Below are 21397 nucleotides of genomic sequence, written 5' to 3' on the forward strand. Positions count from 1 at the left end.
GAGCTCTGCTTTCTGCCAAGCAGATCTCAGTAAAATTAAATAAGCAGTTCCGACCTAGGTGAACTGACAGTTCTCCTCTGGCCAAAATCTATTTGCCAATGAACTGATGCTGTAATGAAAGCTTTATCAATTGTTTTGCATTACTACTGGTCACAGGACCACCAGCCACAGGGCTTGTTTTAACTCTCTGTAAGCACTCTACGTGTCTCTAACCCAGCTAGATCTTGTCTCGGGCCGTGCCAGTGCTGTGTTAGACATCCTCTAACCCGCTTCACAGAAGCCAGTGTACCTTTCTTGGTGCCAGGCAGAGATAGCAGCGTGGGTCCTGGAAACATAAGTACCTGGTATAGCCCCATGGGGATGGGTTCTTGGGGCATCTCTTGAGTCACCATCCCCAGTTCCCTCCCTGCGATCCAAAAATGCAGGCATCCTGCCATCCCCTATCAACCATCATTCAAATATCTCAGTAGGCAAGTTGGAGGACATTCCCCATCCCAATAAAACTCGTAAGCATTTGAGTGTCTTCCCAGTGCTCTGGTGAAAGAGCTCGCCATGGCACAGGAGCGAACACACAGAACATGGCAGCCAGCATCCCGTTAACGCACACAGCCTGACCCCAGCAATTCTCCCTCCTCTTTTCAGGCTCAGAGGCAAGCCAATCTCCCATCCTTAGGTCTGCTCCTTTTCTTGCAGGCTTGCTTGAATCTACAGGAAGATGTCTCACTTCTTAGACAGCATTTCCACCATCATCAGCGTCTTTCACAAACATGCAAAGGAAGATGGAGACTGCTCCAACCTCAGCCAAAGGAAGATGAAGGAGTTCATCCAGAGGGAGTTTGCAGATATCATAGATGTGAGTGCTGCTGCAAGGGGAAGGGCTTGAGGCTGAGACTGGAGTGCAAGAGACTGCAAAATCTCCTTCTGGAGAGGGGATGATTCTTATGACAGTGGGATGGGGAGGCTTTTAAAGGGGAGCAGCAGTCGCATTCCTTTGCACTGACAGCTTCAACAGTTCTCCCAACCCATTTTGCCATGTACAAATGGGCAAAAGCTGGAGAATGAACTGTGGGGAGGTATGGTGTTCTTTCAAAGGTAGGAAGGAAATGCATCCAATAGAGGGATACGGCATATGCCAAAGAGAAGACAGCTGGTTGGCTGCAGCCAGGGAACAACCAGGAAAATGGAGAACAAAGACATGGAGTTCCTGCTGAGCTATGAAAGTGAAGGTGTTAGAGAGGGAAGGAGAAAAGATTGCAGTTCTCCCTGCCTTTGCATTTCTCTAACAAGGAGCAGGAAGACTAAACTCCCTTTTTTGTTTCCCTGTGTGTGTTTTCCCTGCAGAAGCCGCATGACCCTCAGACAATTGACAAGATTCTGCAGTTTCTGGAGTGGGATGGTGATAGGGAAATAGATTTTAATGAGTTCCTGCTTTTGGTGTTCAGAGTGGCTAAGGCCTGCTACTGGTACCTGCCAAAGGGACCATGCCTTCTGCAAAGAACAAAGCTGACAACCAGTGGCAAGTCACTCCGAGAGCCTGACATTAAGAACAGAGGGAGCCGTCAGCAGCTCCAGGGGGAGGAACAACAAACTTGTGAGAGCAAGTATCATCCCCCCTGTGAACCTGAGCTGCAACGAGACACCAGGATCAATGAGCTTGAAACACTAGAGGAAATGGGGAGTCATCATCAGCAACATAACACGCAAAGCAGAAACGATGCAAAGCGAAGTAGCAAGCCAGGGGAGTCAATCCCTCAGGAATATGAAGAACGAAACCAAAAGCCAAGTGACCAACAGAAGAGCCAAAATACACGTCAGCCACTAGAGCCAGACAGACGAGGAGATGTACAACACCACAAGTGCAGCAGCTTGCAAGCACAAGAGACCAGAATGAAGGAAGATGAGAGGCAAAATCAAGAAGTGCTGCAGCCAGAACAACTGGCAGACGTGAAGAGTCACAGCCAGAGCTGTGAACCTCAAGCACTGCCAAACCGGTGGAGTAGCCATCAGCCACATAAGACAGCACTACCAGCATATGATCAAAAAACCCAGCAGCCACAAAGAGCAGATATAGGAAGTCACAATCAGCCACGTAAACCTGAATTACTCACAAAAAAGAGGAGCCGCTACCACGTACGTGAGATGGAACAAAAAGCACCTGAACACAGCAGCCACGAGCCACATGAGCCTGAATGCCAGGACTCAAAAAACATACATCAATCATATATACAGAAACCACTAGAACTCGAGCACAGATACTATGAGACTTGTGAGCCAAGAAAACAACACTCTGAGAAAGCGAAAAAACAAGAACGTGAGTTTGAATATATCGAAGGTGAGAGAGACATCCATCTGAATCAACAGTGGGAAAAACAAGAAGATACAAGGAGAAAAGAACCCATACAGGATGAGTGGACTGATTACCAACAGAAAGTGGACCTGGAGCTCTATGAGCGACGCAGCCACCTGACACGGGAAACAGAAGAGCAAGGTGCCACGACCAACCAGAGAGAGACACACAACACACGTGACTGTCAAACACGTCAGCCAAAAGATTACAGAAGGAGACAACAAGAGTCGATGAGGTACGAAAGAACACGAGACACAGCAGTGGAAACAGCAGCAGAAGCTGAACTGGAAATCCAGCACGTGTCCTGGGAACTCGAGCCACGTGAGAACGGGGAAAGGAGGGACCGTCCCCGTGAATACAAAGAACCAGAGGATAAGAGGAGGATTTGCCGAGGAAGTGAAGGGGAAGAGCCCATGCATGATAGGACGACAGATCGTCAATGGGAGCTGGACCTGCAGCTCTATGAGCAACGCAGCCACTTGACACAGAAATCAGAAGAGCAAGCTGCCACGAACAACAAGAGAGAGACAAGCGAGACACGTGACCGTCAAACACGCGAGCCCAAAGATGACAGAAGGAGACAACAAGACTCACTGAGGTACGAAAGGACACAAGAGACAGCAGTGGCAGTAGCAGCAGAAGCCGATGTGGAGATCCAGCGTGTGTCCCGGGAACTTGAGCTACATGAGCACGGGGACAGGAGGGACCGTCCCCGTGAGCGCAAAGAACCAGAGGTTGAGAGGAGGATTTGCCGAGGAAGAGAAAGGGAAGAGCCCGTGCGTGACATCAGGATGGATCGCCAACGGGAGCTGGACCTGGAGCTCTATGAGCGACGCAGCCACCTGACACGGGAAACAGAAGAGCAAGGTGCCGCGACCAACCAGAGAGAGACACGCGAGAGACATGACCGTCAAACACGCGGGCCTAAAGATGATGGAAGGAGACAGCATGAGTCACCGAGGTACGAAAGGACACGAGAGACCGCAGTAGCACCAGCAGAAGCCGACATGGAAATCCAGCGTGTGTCCCGGGAACTTGAGCTACGTGAGGACGGGGAAAAGAGGGACCGTCCCCGTGAGCGCAAAGAACCAGAGGATGAGAGGAGGATCTGCCGAAGTAGAGAAAGGAAAGAGCCCGTGCACGACAGGAGAGTCAATCGCCAACGGGATCTGGACCTGGAGCTCTATGAGCGATGCAGCCACCTGACACGGGCAACAGAAGAGCAAGATGCCATGACCAACAACAGAGAGACACGCGAGACAGGTGACCGTGAAAAACACGAGCCAAAAGATGGAAGGAGACAACGTGAGTCACCGAGGTACGAAAGGACACAAGAGACAGCAGTGGCAGCAGCAGCAGAAGCCGACATGGAAATCCAGCATGTGTCCCGGGAACTGGAGCTATGTGACGACATAGAAAGGAGGGACAGTCCCTGTGAGCGCAAAGAACCAGAGGATGAGAGGAGGATTTGCCGAGGAAGAGAAAGGGAAGAGCCCGTGCGTGACATCAGGATGGATCGCCAACGGGAGCTGGACCTGGAGCTCTATGAGCGACGCAGCCACCTGACACGGGAATCAGAAGAGCAAGGTGCCTCGACCAACCAGAGAGAGACATGCGAGAGACGTGACCGTCGAACACGCGAGCCTGAAGACGATGGAAGGAGACAGCGTGAATCACTGAGGTACGAAAGGACACGAGAGACGACATTGGCAGCAGCAGAAGCCGACATGGAGATCCAGCACATGTCCCAGGAACTGGAGCCACGTGAGGACGGGGAAAGGAGGGACCGTCCCCGTGAGCGCAAAGAACCAGAGGATGAGAGGAGGATCTGCCGAAGTAGAGAAAGGAAAGAGCCCGTGCACGACAGGAGAGTCAATTGCCAACGGGAGCTGGACCTGGAGCTCTATGAGCGACGCAGCCACCTGACACGGGAAACAGAAGAGCAAGGTGCCACAACCGACCGGAGAGAGACATGCGAGAGGCGTGACCGTCAAACACGCGAGCCCAAAGACGATGGAAGGAGACAACGTGAGTCGCTGAGGTATGAAAGGACACCAGAGATGACAGTGGCAGCAGCAGAAGCCGACATGGAAATCCAGCGCGTGTCCCGGGAACTTGACCTACGTGAGGACTGGAAAAGAACGGACCGTCCCCGTGAGCACAAAGAACCAGAGGATGAGAGGATGATTTGCCGAGGAAGAGAAAGGGAAGAGCCCGTGCGTGACATCAGGATGGATCGCCAACGGGAGCTGGACCTGGAGCTCTATGAGCGACGCAGCCACTTGACACAGGAATCAGAAGAGCAAGGTGCCATGACCAACAAGAGAGAGACACGCGAGACACGTGACCGTCAAACACGTGACCCAAAAGATGACAGAAGGAGACAACAAGACTCGCTGAGGTACGAAAGGACACAAGAGACAGCAGTGGCAGCAGCAGCAGAAGCCAACATGGAAATCCAGCATGTGTCCCGGGAACTTGAGCTACGTGACGACATAGAAAGGAGGGACCGTCCCCATGAGCGCAAAGAACCAGAGGATAAGAGGAGGATTTGCCGAGGAAGAGAAAAGGAAGAGCCCGTGCGTGACACAAGGATAGATAGCCAATGGAAGCTGGACCTGGAGCCCTATGAGCGACGCAGCCACCTGACACAGGAAACAGAAGAGCAAGGTGCCAAAACCGACCGGAGAGAGACATGCGAGAGACGTGACCGTCAAACACGCGAGCCCAAAGACGATGGAAGGAGACAACGTCAGTCGCTGAGGTACGAAAGGACACCAGAGATGACAGTGGCAGCAGCACAAGCCAACATGGAAATCCAGCGCGTGTCCCGGGAACTTGACCTACGTGAGGATTGGAAAAGAAGAGACCGTCCCCGTGAGCACAAAGAACCAGAGGATGAGAGGAAGATTTGCCGAGGAACAGAAAGGGAAGAGCCCATGTATGACATCAGGATGGATCGCCAACGGGAGCTGGACCTGGAGCTCTATGAGCGACGCAGCCACTTGACACAGGAATCAGAAGAGCAAGGTGCCATGACCAACAACAGAGAGACACGCGAGACACGTGACCGTCAAACACGTGACCCAAAAGATGACAGAAGGAGACAACAAGACTCACTGAGGTACGAAAGGACACAAGAGACAGCAGAGGCAGCAGCAGCAGAAGCCGACATGGAAATCCGGCGTATGTCCAGGGAACTTGAGCTACGTGACGACATAGATAGGAGGGACCATCCCCGTGAGCGCAAAGAACCAGAGGATGAGAGGAGGATTTGCCGAGGAAGAGAAAGGGAAGAGCCCGTGCGTGACAGGAGGATGGATCGCCAACGGGAGCTGGACCTGGAGCTCTATGAGCGACGCAGCCACCTGAAACAGGAATCAGAAGAGCAAGGTGCCGCGACCAACCAGAGAGAGACATGCGAGAGAGGTGACCGTCGAACACGCGAGCCTGAAGACAATGGAAGGAGACAGCGTGAGTCGCTGAGGTACGAAAGGACACGAGAGACGACAGTGGCAGCAGCAGAAGGCGACATGGAGATCCAGCGCATGTCCCAGGAACTGGAGCCACGTGAGGACGGGGAAAGGAGGGACCGTCCCCGTGAGCGCAAAGAACCAGAGGATGAGAGGAGGATCTGCCGAAGTAGAGAAAGGAAAGAGCCCGTGCACGACAGGAGAGTCAATCGCCAACGGGATCTGGACCTGGAGCTCTATGAGCGACGCAGCCACCTGACACGGGAAACAGAAGAGCAAGGTGCCACAACCGACCGGAGAGAAACATGCGAGAGACGTGACCGTCAAACACGCGAGCCCAAAGACGATGGAAGGAGACAACGTGAGTCACTGAGGTACAAAAGGACACGAGAGATGACAGTGGCAGCAGCACAAGCCGACATGGAAATCCAGCGCGTGTCCCGGGAACTTGACCTACGTGAGGACTGGAAAAGAACGGACCGTCCCCGTGAGCGCAAAGAACCAGAGGATGAGAGGAGGATTTGCCGAAGAAGAGAAAGGGAAGAGCCCGTGCGTGACATCAGGATGGATCGCCAACGGGAGCTGGACCTGGAGCTCTATGAGCGACGCAGCCACTTGACACGGGAATCAGAAGAGCAAGATGCCGCGACCAACCAGAGAGAGACACGCGAGAGACGTGACCGTCAAACACGCGAGCCTGAAGACGATGGAAGGAGACAGCGTGAGTCACTGAGGTACGAAAGGACACGAGAGACGACAGTGGCAGCAGCAGAAGCCGACATGGAGATCCAGCGCATGTCCCAGGAACTGGAGCCACGTGAGGACGGGGAAAGGAGGGACCGTCCCCGTGACCGCAAAGAACCAGAGGATGAGAGGAGCATTTGCCGAAGAAAGGAAAGGGAAGAGCCCGTGCACGACAGGAGAGTCAATTGCCAACGGGATCTGGACCTGGAGCTCTATGAGCGACGCAGCCACCTGACACGGGAAACAGAAGAGCAAGGTGCCACAACCGACCGGAGAGAAACATGCGAGAGACGTGACCGTCAAACACGCGAGCCCAAAGGCGATGGAAGGAGACAACGTGAGTCGCTGAGGTACGAAAGGACACCAGAGATGACAGTGGCAGCAGCAGAAGCCGACACGGAAATCCAGCGCGTGTCCCGGGAACTTGACCTACGTGAGGACTGGAAAAGAACGGACCGTCCCCGTGAGCGCAATGAACCAGAGGATGAGAGGAGGATTTGCCGAGGAAGAGAAAGGAAAGAGCCCGTGCGTGACACAAGGATCGATCACCAACTGGAGCTGGACCTGGAGCCCTATGAGCGACGCAGCCACCTGACACGGGCAACAGAAGAGCAAGGTGCCACGACCAACCAGAGAGAGACACGCGAGAGACGTGACCGTCAAACACGCGAGCCTGAAGACGATGGAAGGAGACAGCGTGAGTCACTGAGGTACGAAAGGATACGAGAGACGACAGTGGCAGCAGCACAAGCCGACGTGGAGATCCAGCGCATGTCCCAGGAACTGGAGCCATGTGAGGACAGGGAAAGGAGGGACCGTCCCCATGAGCGCCAAGAACCAGAGGATGAGAGGAGGATTTGCCGAGGAAGAGAAAGGGAAGAGCCCGTGCGTGACATCAGGATGGATCGCCAACGGGAGCTGGACCTGGAGCTCTATGAGCGACGCAGCCACCTGACACGGGAATCAGAAGAGCAAGGTGCCGCGACCAACCAGAGAGAGACATGCGAGAGACGTGACCGTCGAACATGCGAGCCTAAACACGATGGAAGGAGACAGCGTGAGTCGCTGAGGTACGAAAGGACACGAGAGAAGACAGTGGCAGCAGCACAAGCCGACGTGGAGATCCAGCGCATGTCCCAGGAACTGGAGCCACGTGAGGACGGGGAAAGGAGGGACCGTCCCCGTGACCGCAAAGAACCAGAGGATGAGAGCAGGATCTGCCGAAGTAGAGAAAGGAAAGAGCCCGTGCACGACAGGAGAGTCAATCGCCAACAGGATCTGGACCTGGAGCTCTATGAGCGACACAGCCACTTGACACGGGCAACAGAAGAGCAAGGTGCCACAACCGACCGGAGAGAGACACGCGAGAGACGTGACCGTCAAACACGCGAGCCTGAAGACGATGGAAGGAGACAACGTGAGTCGCTGAGGTACGAAAGAACACCAGAGATGACAGTGGCAGCAGCACAAGCCGACATGGAAATCCAGCGCGTGTCCCGGGAACTTGACCTACGTGAGGACTGGAAAAGAACGGACCGTCCCCGTGAGCACAAAGAACCAGAGGATGAGAGGAGTATTTGCCGAGGAAGAGAAAGGGAAGAGCCCGTGCGTGACATCAGGATGGATCGCCAACGGGAGCTGGACCTGGAGCTCTATGAGCGACGCAGCCACTTGACACGGGAATCAGAAGAGCAAGGTGCCATGACCAACAAGAGAGAGACACGCGAGACACGTGACCGTCAAACACGTGACCCAAAAGATGACAGAAGGAGACAACAAGACTCACTGAGGTACGAAAGGACACAAGAGACAGCAGTAGCAGCAGCAGCAGAAGCCAACATGGAAATCCAGCGTGTGTCCCGGAAACTTGACTTACGTGACGACATAGAAAGGAGGGACTGTCCCCGTGAGCGCAAAGAACCAGAGGATGAGAGGAGGATTTGCCGAGGAAGAGAAAGCGAAGAGCCTGTGCGTGACACGAGGATCGATCACCAACTGGAGCTGGACCTGGAGCCCTATGAGCGACGCAGCCACCTGACACGGGCAACAGAAGAGCAATGTGCCACGACCAACCAGAGAGAGACACGCGAGAGACGTGACCGTCAAACACGCGAGCCTGAAGACGATGGAAGGAGACAGCGTGAGTCACTGAGGTACGAAAGGACACGAGAGACGACAGTGGCAGCAGCACAAGCTGACGTGGAGATGCAGCGCATGTCCCAGGAACTGGAGCCACGTGAGGACGGGGAAAGGAGGGACCGTCCCCATGAGCGCAATGAACCAGAGGATGAGAGGAAGATTTGCCGAGGAACAGAAAGGGAAGAGCCCATGCGTGACATCAGGATGGATCGCCAACGGGAGCTGGACCTGGAGCTCTATGAGCGACGCAGCCACTTGACACAGGAATCAGAAGAGCAAGGTGCCATGACCAACAAGAGAGAGACACGCGAGACACGTGACTGTCAAACACGTGACTCAAAAGATGACAGAAGGAGACAACAAGACTCGCTGAGGTATGAAAGGACACAAGAGACAGCAGTGGCAGCAGCAGCAGAAGCCGACATGGAAATCCAGCGTGTGTCCCGGGAACTTGAGCTACGTGACGACATAGAAAGGAGGGACCGTTCCCATGAGCGCAAAGAACCAGAGGATGAGAGAAGGATTTGCCGAGGAAGAGAAAGGGAAGAGCCCGTGCTGGACAGGAGGATCGATCACCAACGGGAGCTGGACCTGGAGCTCTATGAGCGACGCAGCCACCTGACACGGGAATCAGAAGAGCAAGATGCCATAACCGACCAGAGAGGGACACGCGAGACACGTGACCGTCAAACATGCGAGCTAACAGATGAAAGAAGGAGACAACGTGAGTCACTGAGGTACGAAAGGACACAAGAGACAGCAGAGGTAGCTGATGTGGAGATCCAGCGTGTGTCCCGGGAACTGGAGCCAGGTGAGGACAGGGAAAGGAGGGACAGTCCCCGTGAGCGAAAAGAACCAGAGGATAAGAGGAGGATTTGCCGAAGAAAGGAAAGGGAAGAGCCCGTGCACGACAGAAGAGTCAATCGCCAACAGGATCTGGACTTGGAGCTCTATGAGCGACGCAGCCATCTGATACGGGAAACAGAAGAGCAAGGTGCCTCAACCGACCAGACAGAGACATGCGAGAGGCGTGACCATCAAACACGTGAGCCCGAAGACGATGGAAGGAGACAACATGAGTCGGTGACGTACGAAAGGACACGAGAGACCGCAGTAGCTGCAGCAGAAGCCGACGTGGAGATCCATTGTGTGTCCCGGGAACTGGAGCCACGTGAGGACGGGGAAAGGAGGGACCGTCCCCATGAGCGCAATGAACCAGAGGATGAGAGGAGGATTTGCCGAGGAAGAGAAAGGGAAGAGCCCGTGCGTGACATCAGGATGGATCACCAACGGGAGCTGGACCTGGAGCTCTATGAGCGACGCAGCCACTTGACACGAGAATCGGAAGAGCAAGGTGCCATGACCAACAAGAGAGAGACATGCGAGACACGTGACCGTCAAACACGTGACCCAAAAGATGACAGAAGGAGACAACAAGACTCGCTGAGGTACGAAAGGACACAAGAGACAGCAGTGGCAGCAGCAGCAGAAGCCAACATGGAAATCCAGCGTGTGTCCCGGGAACTTAACCTACGTGACGACATGGAAAAGAGGGACCATCCCCGTGAGCGCAAAGAACCAGAGGATGAGAGGAGGATTTGCCGAGGAAGAGAAAGGGAAGAGCCCGTGCGTGACAGGAGGATCGATCACCAACGGGAGCTGGACCTGGACCTGGAGCCCTATGAGCGACGCAGCCACCTGACACGGGAAACAGAAGAGCAAGGTGCCACGACCAACCAGAGAGAGACACGTGAGAAACGTGACCGTCAAACACGCGAGCCTGAAGACGATGGAAGGAGACAGCGTGAGTCACTGAGGTACGAAAGGACACGAGACACGACAGTGGCAGCAGCAGAAGCCGACGTGGAGATCCAGCGTATGTCCAGGGAACTTGAGCTACGTGATGACATAGAAAGGAGGGACCGTCCCCGTGAGCACAAAGAACCAGAGGATGAGAGGAGGATATGCCGAGGAAGAGAAATGGAAGAGCCCGTGCGTGACACGATGATGGATTGCCAACGGGAGCTGGACCTGGAGCTCTATGAGCAACGCAGCCACCTGACACGGGAAACAGAAGAGCAAGTTGCCACGACCAAGCAGAGAGAGACACTCGAGAGACATGACCGTCAAACACGCGAGCCTGAAGACAATGGACGGAGACAACGTGAGTCGCTGAGGTACGAAAGGACACGAGAGAAGACAGTGGCAGCAGCACAAGCAGACATGGAGATCCAGCGCGTGTCCCAGGAACTGGAGCTACGTGAGGACGGGGAAAGGAGGGACCGTCCCCGTGACCGCAAAGAACCAGAGGATGAGAGGAGGATTTGCCGGGGAAGAGAGAGGGAAGAGCCCATGCGCAACAGGAGGATCGATCACGAACAGGAGCTGGACCTGGAGCTCTATGAGAGACGCAGCCACTTGACACGGGAATCAGAAGAGCAAGGTGCCATGACCAACAAGAGAGAGACATGCGAGAGACGTGACCGTCAAACACGCGAGCCTGAAGACGATGGAAGGAGACAACGTGAGTCGCTGAGGTACGAAAGAACACCAGAGATGACAGTGGCAGCAGCACAAGCCGACATGGAAATCCAGCGCGTGTCCCGGGAACTTGACCTACGTGAGGACTGGAAAAGAACGGACCGTCCCCGTGAGCACAAAGAACCAGAGGATGAGAGGAGTATTTGCCGAGGAAGAGAAAGGGAAGAGCCCGTGCGTGACATCAGGATGGATCGCCAACGGGAGCTGGACCTGGAGCTCTATGAGCGACGCAGCCACTTGACACGGGAATCAGAAGAGCAAGGTGCCATGACCAACAAGAGAGAGACACGCGAGACACGTGACCGTCAAACACGTGACCCAAAAGATGACAGAAGGAGACAACAAGACTCACTGAGGTACGAAAGGACACAAGAGACAGCAGTGGCAGCAGCAGCAGAAGCCAACATGGAAATCCAGCGTGTGTCCCGGAAACTTGACCTACGTGACGACATAGAAAGGAGGGACCATCCCCGTGAGCGCAAAGAACCAGAGGATGAGAGGAGGATTTGCCGAGGAAGAGAAAGCGAAGAGCCCGTGCGTGACACGAGGATCGATCACCAACTGGAGCTGGACCTGGAGCCCTATGAGCGACGCAGCCACCTGACACGGGCAACAGAAGAGCAAGGTGCCACGACCAACCAGAGAGAGACACGCGAGAGACGTGACCGTCAAACACGCGAGCCTGAAGACGATGGAAGGAGACAACGTGAGTCACTGAGGTACGAAAGGACACGAGAGACGACAGTGGCAGCAGCACAAGCTGACGTGGAGATGCAGCGCATGTCCCCGGAACTGGAGCCACGTGAGGACGGGGAAAGGAGGGACCGTCCCCATGAGCGCAATGAACCAGAGGATGAGAGGAGGATTTGCCGAGGAAGAGAAAGGGAAGAGCCCGTGCGTGACATCAGGATGGATCGCCAACGGGAGCTGGACCTGGAGCTCTATGAGCGACGCAGCCACTTGACACAGGAATCAGAAGAGCAAGGTGCCATGACCAACAAGAGAGAGACACGCGAGACACGTGACCGTCAAACACGTGACCCAAAAGATGACAGAAGGAGACAACAAGACTCGCTGAGGTATGAAAGGACACAAGAGACAGCAGTGGCAGCAGCAGCAGAAGCCGACATGGAAATCCAGCGTGTGTCCCGGGAACTTGAGCTACGTGATGACATAGAAAGGAGGGACCGTCCCCATGAGCGCAAAGAACCAGAGGATGAGAGAAGGATTTGCCGAGGAAGAGAAAGGGAAGAGCCCGTGCTGGACAGGAGGATCGATCACCAACGGGAGCTGGACCTGGAGCTCTATGAGCGACGCAGCCACCTGACACGGGAATCAGAAGAGCAAGATGCCATAACCGACCAGAGAGAGACACGCGAGACACGTGACCGTCAAACATGGGAGCCAATAGATGAAAGAAGGAGACAACGTGAGTCACTGAGGTACGAAAGGACACAAGAGACAGCAGAGGTAGCTGATGCGGAGATCCAGCGTGTGTCCCGGGAACTGGAGCCAGGTGAGGACAGGGAAAGGAGGGACAGTCCCCGTGAGCGCAAAGAACCAGAGGATGAGAGGAGCATTTGCCGAAGAAAGGAAAGGGAAGAGCCCGTGCACGACAGGAGAGTCAATTGCCAACGGGATCTGGACCTGGAGCTCTATGAGCGACGCAGCCACCTGACACGGGAAACAGAAGAGCAAGGTGCCACAACCGACCGGAGAGAAACATGGGAGAGACGTGACCGTCAAACACGCGAGCCCAAAGGCGATGGAAGGAGACAACGTGAGTCGCTGAGGTACGAAAGGACACCAGAGATGACAGTGGCAGCAGCAGAAGCCGACACGGAAATCCAGCGCGTGTCCCGGGAACTTGAACTACGTGAGGACTGGAAAAGAACGGACCGTCCCCGTGAGCACAAAGAACCAGAGGATGAGAGGAGGATTTGCCGAGGAAGAGAAAGGGAAGAGCCCGTGCGTGACAGGAGGATCGATCACCAACGGGAGCTGGACCTGGACCTGGAGCCCTATGAGCGACGCAGCCACCTGACACGGGAAACAGAAGAGCAAGGTGCCACGACCAACCAGAGAGAGACACGTGAGACACGTGACCGTCAAACACGCGAGCCTGAAGACGATGGAAGGAGACGGCGTGAGTCACTGAGGTACGAAAGGACACGAGAGACGACAGTGGCAGCAGCAGAAGCCGACGTGGAGATCCAGCGTATGTCCAGGGAACTTGAGCTACGTGATGACATAGAAAGGAGGGACCGTCCCCATGAGCGCAAAGAACCAGAGAATGAGAGGAGGATTTGCCGAGGAAGAGAAATGGAAGAGCCCGTGCGTGACACGATGATGGATTGCCAACGGGAGCTGGACCTGGAGCTCTATGAGCAACGCAGCCACCTGACACGGGAAACAGAAGAGCAAGTTGCCACGACCAAGCAGAGAGAGACACTCGAGAGACATGACCGTCAAACACGCGAGCCTGAAGACAATGGACGGAGACAACGTGAGTCGCTGAGGTACGAAAGGACACGAGAGAAGACAGTGGCAGCAGCACAAGCAGACATGGAGATCCAGCGCGTGTCCCAGGAACTGGAGCTACGTGTGGACGGGGAAAGGAGGGACCGTCCCCGTGAATACAAAGAACCAGAGGATGAGAGGAGGATTTGCCGAGGAAGAGAGAGGGAAGAGCCCATGCACAACAGGAGGATCGATCACGAACAGGAGCTGGACCTGGAGCTCTATGAGAGACGCAGCCACTTGACACGGGAATCAGAAGAGCAAGGTGCCATGACCAACAAGAGAGAGACACGCGAGACACGTGACTGTCAAATACGTGAGCCAAAAGATGACAGAAGGAGAAAACAAGAGTCGCTGAGGTACGAAAGGACACAAGAGACTGCAGTAGCAGCAGCAGAAGCCGATGTGGAAATCCAGCACGTGTCCCAGGAACTTGAGCTATGTGAGGACGGGGAAAGGAGGGACCGTCCCCGTGAGCGCAATGAACCAGAGGATGAGAGGAGGATTTGCCGAGGAAGAGAAAGGGAAGAGCCCGTGCGTGACAGGAGGATGGATCGCCAACAGGAGCTGGACCTGGAGCTCTATGAGCGACGCAGCCACCTGACATGGGAATCAGAAGAGCAAGGTGCCACGACCAACCAGATAGAGACACGCAAGACACGTGACCGTCAAACACGTGAGGTCAAAGACGATGGAAGGAGACAACGTGAGTCACTGAGGTACGAAAGGACACCAGAGACAGCAGATGTAGCAGCAGTAGAAGCCGACGTGGAGATCCAGCACGTGTCCCGGGAACTGGAGCCACGTGAGGATGGGGCAAGGAGGGACCGTCCCCGTGAGCGCAAAGAACCAGAGGATGAGAGGAGGATTTGCCAGGGAAGAGAGAGGGAAGAGCCCATGCGTGCTAGTAGGATGGATTGCCAACTGGAGCTGGACCTGGATGTTTATGATCGCCGCAGCTGCCTTATGCAGGAAATGGAAGAGCAAGGTGTTATGGGATCCCGCAGAGATACATGCAAGAGAAGCAGCCTCCATCTACTTGAAGAAGTACAAGAGAGAGAGATTCTGCAGCACTATCAGGCAAGCAAAGTACAACGTGAGCCTTCTGGGTGTACTGCCTCTGAGTCTTCAGAAGACCAAGAATGGCAGAACTTCAGGCTTTTACATAAGGAAGAAGGATATGAGCCAAATGGGTGCCCTACACATGAGGATGAAGAACAAAGGCACAAGAGGAGCCTCTACCAAACCATAGAGGTGGATAACAGACACCTATCTCCCCCAGGAGAGCAGGTATCTGTCACCAACATGAGGGTCTGTTATATCCCCGCTGAGCCTGATGTACGGCCAGAGGTGCAGGTCACCCCTCAGCCCTGTGAGCCTCAGACCATTGCATGCTTGATCCACGTGATTCAGAATTTGAATGATCCTGAAGCTACCACCTACAAGATTGTCTGTCACCAGCCCCACGACCTTGGGCAGCCCATCTACATGAAGAAGTGCTACATGTCACCCCAGCTGCCAGCAGTCCCATGTGACAGGAGCAACCATCCAGAGCCACGACCTCAAAGGGATGAGCGAGAAACAGAGGAGCCTGAAACACCACAGCAAGGGAGCACGCCAGCTTTAAGCTCCCAGGAAAACACAGGGGATCTCAGTCAGCTACAGGAGAGGTTTGAAACAGGGGTGAAAGAAGGGGCTCACCAGGCTTCTGCCTCTAAGCCAGATGGTGTTAAGGGTGATCCTTGTCAGGCAAAGCCCAAAGCGGAAAGGAGGGACAGCCAGTACCCCACAATGCCTGATGCACAAAAGGAGCATCAGCCCCAGGGAGATAGATCAAAACCTGCCAGGGAGCAGGTCCTGCAAGAGCCCAAATCCAGCTGCCAAGTGAGCAAGCATGAGGACAAGGAGGCCAAGAGCTGCCCATCTCTGCCCCAGGCTCCAGAGCCACAGGAAGCTTGTGAGCCAGGCCAGCGAGCCACCAAGGAGAGCCGTTCCCAGCCACCCTGGAGAGATGAAGCCAGTCACTGCCATGAGGATGCAGAGGTTTCCCTGCCAGAGAAGAGCCGCCAGCCACAGCAGGAGAAGAGCAAGGGGAGCAGCCAGCAAGTGAGCAATGCCCAGCCTCAACAGGAAGAAGAACCACATCTTTGCAGCAAGCAGAGCCAGGGCCCCTCTAGTCCCCCAGTCTCAGAGGAGTCACCGAGCCATCCTGCCAGGGATGAAGCCAAGGCATCTTAAGGGGAAGTCCTCTCCCTGGAGCTGGTGGGGCTTCTCCAAGTCTCTTTGAGGATCACTTCTGCTCTCTGCTTTCAGCTTAGGGTGTCACTGTGTGGTGGCATAGAAGTGTTCAACACAAAAGGGTTAATGAGGTGCTCTGAGAGGGTGTCAGGTGGGTTTGGGGGTTTTCCATGTAACAAATCCTCAGCAAGTAGGTAGGCAGATAGTTAACCCAGGATCTGCAGCTTCTGTCTTCCTGCATTATGTCTATCCACCTTAATGCACTATTTATTCACTTTTCTGCTCTAATAGGATTCCTTGGGTCTCTCTGTCCTTTATGTCCCTGTCATCTCTTCTACCCTGTGGCATGACTGTTCTGCATCTCTCTGCACTCACATCTCCCTAGCCCTGTGACTGGGTCTCCTGTCAGCTGTGCCTGAAAATCCTTGAGGCTGGGGAAAAAAAAAGGAAAAAAAAAAACCCACCTTTTGTAGACTCAATGCTTTTGGTTACACCTTTCTGCTCCCCTAACAGATGAGCAGAATCCCAGCTCCAGCCTCACAGAGGCTTTAAAGCAGCTGAGTTATGCTGTGGTTACTGCAGGGTAATGGTGGCGGGTGGGGGGGGGTCTCTTTCTTCTTCACACTGATGTATTGCATGAGAAGCCAGAATAAATAGCTGATGACTGCACTGACTGCTGCCATCCTTCATCCTTGCATCTAATTTCTACAAGGGCCTCAGCCTGGTGGGAGGGTATCCCAGTTCAGATCACACGTTCCTCCTAATCCCAGGCACTTAATCCAGAGAGGGGCTGCTGAAAATCCCACCCCATCCTCCCTACTACATGTCTAGGAGCCCAGATCCCTCTAAAACTCTGGCCCTCGCTACTGATCTGCATGATTTTGGGGGCTCCCAGCACAACTCGCACATGCTGTGATCTGACACCCACATGGGGACACGCGGATGTGCCTGTGTGCTCCAGCTTTCATGGCAGATGTGCACTACAGGGACAGCCAGCAGTGCGAAGCCACTGCTGGTTAGAAGCCATCCAGACACATTTTCCTGGCCACATGCATCCATCTGCCTTTTCCCCTGGGCTGCCCTGTACCTGGGACCACGCCTGGATCCTTGGGCAGGAGAGAGGCAGCAGCACGGCAAGGAAAATGCACCAGATCTCACACATGGTGCATGAGGCTGAAGATGGAGACATCCATGACCCTCCCTGGAGAAAATCAGATTTTATTATTTTCTTTCCCTTGAGCAAGAGTGAACCAATTCCCTCAGTAGCAGATGGGGCTGCAATTCTGCAAGAAGAGAGAGAAAGAAGCGAGGACAACCCCAGCACCATCAGTATCTTTCTCTTAAATGCAACTGGAGCCCGCTGGGTGGTAATGGGGCTGGCCAGGAGGAATAAGGGCATCTCAAATCCACCGTAGCCTGATGCAGCCTCAGCAGGCAGCACCCAGGGCTTCTCAGTCACCTAGCCATGGCCACCATCCTGTGATGTTTGGAACCTGGTGCCAGAGGGACTCAGAAGGGTCTGCCCCAGCCAGGGGCAGGCAGATGCACGGGGCGATGCTCTCGGCAATGCCCCCTTCATGCACATGACAGTCGCACATCTTCGTGACAAACACATGGCAGCACAGATGGTCTGTCTGCAAACAGGGCCAAAGCCTTGACTGCAAACACACACAGCAGCAGCAGCAGCAAGAAACAGAAACCTCTTGAAATCCCCCACTGCAGCCAGGATGGGGCAGAGCCATGACCCCCTCCAGGATTTGCTCTTGCAAAGGGAGAAGTAACACTTGTCCTTCTAACCAGCTCATATTTTATTGTAAAGGGAGCACAAAGAGGAGTTTGCAAAATGCAGGTGGAAGTGCAAAATCTAAGGAGAAGAGCAGCAGGTTTCCTTCCCTTAGCTCCCAGGTTTGGAAAGTCTGTTTGATTTACATGGACTGAACTGCTTCCAGTTTGGGAGGAGTTGGATGGGGGGGGGCAGTACTTTTTCCCCAATACATGAGAAAAAAGGAAAAGTTTGGGGGCAGGAAACTGGGGCAAGAAAGGAAGTACATTGGGGACAGCTGTCCCCCTGATTTATGGCTTCCCTTTCTCCTGCTCTACACTGAGTCACAGCCTCCACCAGGATTTCCTGAAGAACCCATCCCTGGAAGCTGTCCCAGATCCCAGAGCACATCCCAGATTCCACACACCACCAGGACAGCCCATGTTACCCCAACCTCTCCACTCCAGGCTCCTCCCAAAGCTTTTGGGGAAACGCGGCAGCACCCAGGGCCGAGTGTCACAGGGAAATCTGGCCCTGGGCAGGCGATTCTGTATCACCACTGGTTGGAAAGGCGTGGAGCTGGGTGCCATAACCACAGGACTGTACAAACACAGATAAACACAGGTCTGAGCAGCTTCCCCAGCTCTTGATGGATAGGGAGCAGCCGGCCATCATAGCCCCATGTGCTGGTTTCTGAGCATCGCAAGCCCCGCAGCCCCCGTCCTCCCTGCTCTGAGCTATTTGGGCATATCACTTGCTTTTCTGGGTGCCTTTTAGATGCCTCCTGTCCCTCCTCCACCTCCATGTCTCCCTCCTCTTTTCAGCACTCCAGGGTCTCTCGCTCTGCAGCAGCATGAGGGGGGGTCAGCCCCGGTAAAGAGCTCAGACCAGCACCACTGCAGATAAATCCTGGCTGCAGCCAGCTCCCAGTGCAGCACCCCAAACCCATAGGGTTGCCTTTCCCCCTCCTCTTACACCACAAGAAGGTTACAAGGTGTCATCAGCAAAGGTCAGCAGGTGGGACTGGTCAGGTTGAAGGGGACAGGCAGCAATTGCCCCCCAGGGGTGGGCAGCCCTGGCTGTGTTGGCAGCAGAACACTGCCTGCTCCCCTATGCCTGATCTGCCTTTGCCAGCCTCATTAGAAAAGCTGGGGAAGCCCAAATTTTGCCCCAGCAAGAGGAAACACTGAGCATGCTCCAGCTACTAGCAATGCAGCCCTGAGGGGAGCTTAGCCCTGACCCTGGGGAAGAAATGAAGGGAGCCATAAAGGGACGAGTGGCAAAGGACCAAGGGGAGAACACAGACAAGAAGGAACAAATGGAAGCGTAAATAACTGTAAAGAATAAAACTCAGGAAAGAAAGGGACAGAGAGTCTAGGGGAGGGGCCCAGCACATTTCTGAGCCTGAGCCAGGGACCGCAGGCATGTCCAGATTTGCCGTTAGAGCTGACAATTGCCCAACACAGCCCAGGGGGCTGAGTCAGGGCTAGGCACTGGCTGCACTGGGAAGGGCGGTGGCTGCGGGGTGAGGTTCATAACCACCCCGGTTCCTGCTTTGCCACATCAGTTCCTGCTTTGCTACATCACACCAAGGCTGTGCCGAGGACCGAGTCCCCTCCTTGCACCCCAGCCATGGTGAGTGAATCGGGACAGGGAGGGAGAGCCAACTCCGTAAGGGCAGGAGGGCGACGGGAGCAGAGCATTTCCCACAAGTGGCCCCAGAGCCGAAGGCGAAATGTACTTTGGCATGAGAAAGAGGAAATGGTGCCAAGGGCTGAGCTAAATCTCTGCCAGGGAGGGGGCCTGGGCAGGAGAAGAGGGTGCTGAGCTAGAGAGGGAGGGCAGGGGTGAGGGACTAGGGGGTTGTATATGTGGTTGTTTCCTGACACCGCCTCCCCTCCTTTTTTCCTACTGAAGTTTCTGATGCCCATCATCCAATTCGGGGCTACAGTTCTGCCTCCACTGTCCCGTCCCCCCGCCCTCAGCAGCAGGGTATGGGGGTGCAGAGGAGCCAAGAGCTGAGGACCTGTGGCTGAGGGCGGAAGCAACTCGGCTCCTCTCCCATTAACCAAAAAAGGTTGAACTGAGCCTCATGCAGGGCAGGATGGGGCAGGGAGTCCCCTAGATGCTGAGGTTAGGCAGGGAAGGGTGGATTCCTCCCCCAGCTCTCCCTGCACTGCCCTTCCCCAAAGTCTAGAGCCATGGGGAGGGGAAAGAGCCCCACATCCCCCACACCTCCCTCACCTTGCCCTATCCATCCCCACTGGAGAAGCCCATAGGCCAGCCCAGATCTGTTCCTGCCCAGAGGCAGTAGTTTGGCAAGCCAACTCTGCTCAAATTTTTCTCTCATGACTCAGAGTTTCTCCTCTGTCCAGACAGGACAGGGGGAGGGAAAGTGCCATGCTAGAGAACACAGAAAAAACTAGCACATCGCTGTGGTTGCAGCACAAGCTCTTCCCAGTCCAGGACTCTCCTCCAATGGGAACTGACATCTCCCCAGGGGATTTTCCATGAACCACTCCCCAATCCTCTGGGTCCTTCCTGCACCACAGTGCTGCGTCAAGGCATCAGAGAAATTAATACCAAAGAAAAATGCAGCTGGACAGGTTGGGCATAGGAGACTCCTCGAGGAAAGCAATTGCAGGAGGCTCCCCTCAGCCCAACCTTCCTCCGGAAACAGAGTCAGGTTCCTCTTCTGCAAGCCCAGAGCTCCCTGCAACACTCACCTGAACTTGCTCTTGGCTCCTGCAGCCCACGGAGACTGAACGCTGCATCGAGTCCCTGCTAGCCGTCTTCCAGCGGTACGCAGGGCGTGAAGGTGACAACTGCACACTCTCCAAGAAGGAGTTCCTGGCCTTCATGAACACTGAGCTGGCTGCCTTCACAAAGGTGAGCAAAAATAGAGTCTCCCGTGGCATGCACTTCAGCCCTCAGGACAGCAATTAAAGCCTCTGCCCCCACAAGCAGCATGGGGTAGGCGATGGGAAGACCTCACTCCCATCAGAAGCCAGAGCGTGGCCTGACAAGAGTTGGCCTGACTGAATTCTGCCTTCCTCTGCCAGTCACTCTCCACTGGTGATGAACTCAGCAGCTGCAGTTCTACACCTAGGGCAGGGGGGTTCTTTCCAGAGGGGCATCTTTGCCTCAAGGCAGACATCGATTCCCATCTCTTTGGTCTTTTGCAGAATCAGAAGGACCCAGGTGTCGTGGACAGGATGATGAAGAAACTCGATTTGAATAGTGATGGGCAGCTGGATTTCCAGGAGTTCCTGAACCTCATCGGGGGCATTGCGGTGGCCTGTCACAATACCCTGCTTGTTAACACCCCTCGCCCCTAGACCTGCCTCCTGTGTCTCCCCCACCACTGTGAACATTCCTCAAAAAAGACCGATGCAAAGCTGGAAGCAGTGCCCTTAAGATGGGGACATCCCCAGTCCTCATTTTTATGTATAAAATAAAAGGTTTAAAATCCTAGCGTAAGGCATGGTTTTATTTCAGCATCATCAGTGAGGAGAAACCACTAGGAAAGCAGTCCAACCACAAAGGGAGCAGGATCTCTAAGTCATGCATGTTCTCATCCTTGTCACTGCCAGAAACTACAACCTGCCTGGCTTTGGAGATCCTCCAGCCTGT

The 21397-nt window shown here is 54.6% G+C and overlaps 3 protein-coding genes across 5 annotated transcripts in view; 2 read left to right on the forward strand and 1 right to left on the reverse strand.

Annotated features, from left to right (window-relative positions):
• LOC126041355 (keratin-associated protein 10-4-like) overlaps window positions 1-20581 on the reverse strand; it is a 44228-nt gene extending 23647 nt beyond the window's left edge. The window contains exons 1-2 of one of the 3 annotated variants that reach the window (XM_049806899.1): window positions 20491-20579; window positions 17462-17636 (exon numbers count right to left, since the gene is read on the reverse strand). The gene's annotated coding sequence lies outside the window, so the exon portion shown is untranslated. Of the gene's footprint in view, window positions 1-17089; window positions 17178-17461; window positions 17637-20490 lie in introns of those variants that run through there. The other 2 variants (XM_049806897.1, XM_049806900.1) reach the window with 2 other exon arrangements.
• Window positions 35-16002, forward strand: LOC126041332 (trichohyalin-like). The gene is made up of 5 exons (XM_049806831.1): window positions 35-853; window positions 1342-2488; window positions 4655-4748; window positions 11241-12229; window positions 12593-16002. The coding sequence occupies exons 1-5, from the start codon at window positions 716-718 to the stop codon at window positions 16000-16002; spliced, it is 5778 nt and encodes a 1925-aa protein (XP_049662788.1). The 5' UTR covers window positions 35-715.
• On the forward strand, window positions 19241-21238 carry S100A11 (S100 calcium binding protein A11). Its single transcript, XM_049806902.1, has 3 exons — window positions 19241-19399; window positions 20516-20653; window positions 20950-21238. The coding sequence occupies exons 1-3, from the start codon at window positions 19397-19399 to the stop codon at window positions 21100-21102; spliced, it is 294 nt and encodes a 97-aa protein (XP_049662859.1). The 5' UTR covers window positions 19241-19396; the 3' UTR covers window positions 21103-21238.
• The last annotated feature ends 159 nt before the right edge of the window (window positions 21239-21397 follow it).

The sequence above is a fragment of the Accipiter gentilis genome, chromosome 7, assembly GCF_929443795.1.
Source record: "Accipiter gentilis chromosome 7, bAccGen1.1, whole genome shotgun sequence".
Classification (NCBI taxonomy): domain Eukaryota; kingdom Metazoa; phylum Chordata; class Aves; order Accipitriformes; family Accipitridae; genus Astur; species Astur gentilis.

What these genes read in the sequence shown, in the direction of transcription:
- LOC126041332 (XM_049806831.1), top strand. Translation starts at nt 716, where the DNA reads ATGTCTCACTTCTTAGACAGCATTTCCACCATCATCAGCGTCTTTCAC. An exon ending in AGTTTGCAGATATCATAGAT is followed by an intron (nt 854 to 1,341) that starts GTGAGTGCTGCT and finishes TTTTCCCTGCAG; the next exon opens with AAGCCGCATGACCCTCAGAC. An exon ending in ACAGGAATCAGAAGAGCAAG is followed by an intron (nt 12,230 to 12,592) that starts GTGCCATGACCA and finishes CAGAAGAGCAAG; the next exon opens with ATGCCATAACCGACCAGAGA.
- S100A11 (XM_049806902.1), top strand. An exon ending in AGCTGGCTGCCTTCACAAAG is followed by an intron (nt 20,654 to 20,949) that starts GTGAGCAAAAAT and finishes GGTCTTTTGCAG; the next exon opens with AATCAGAAGGACCCAGGTGT.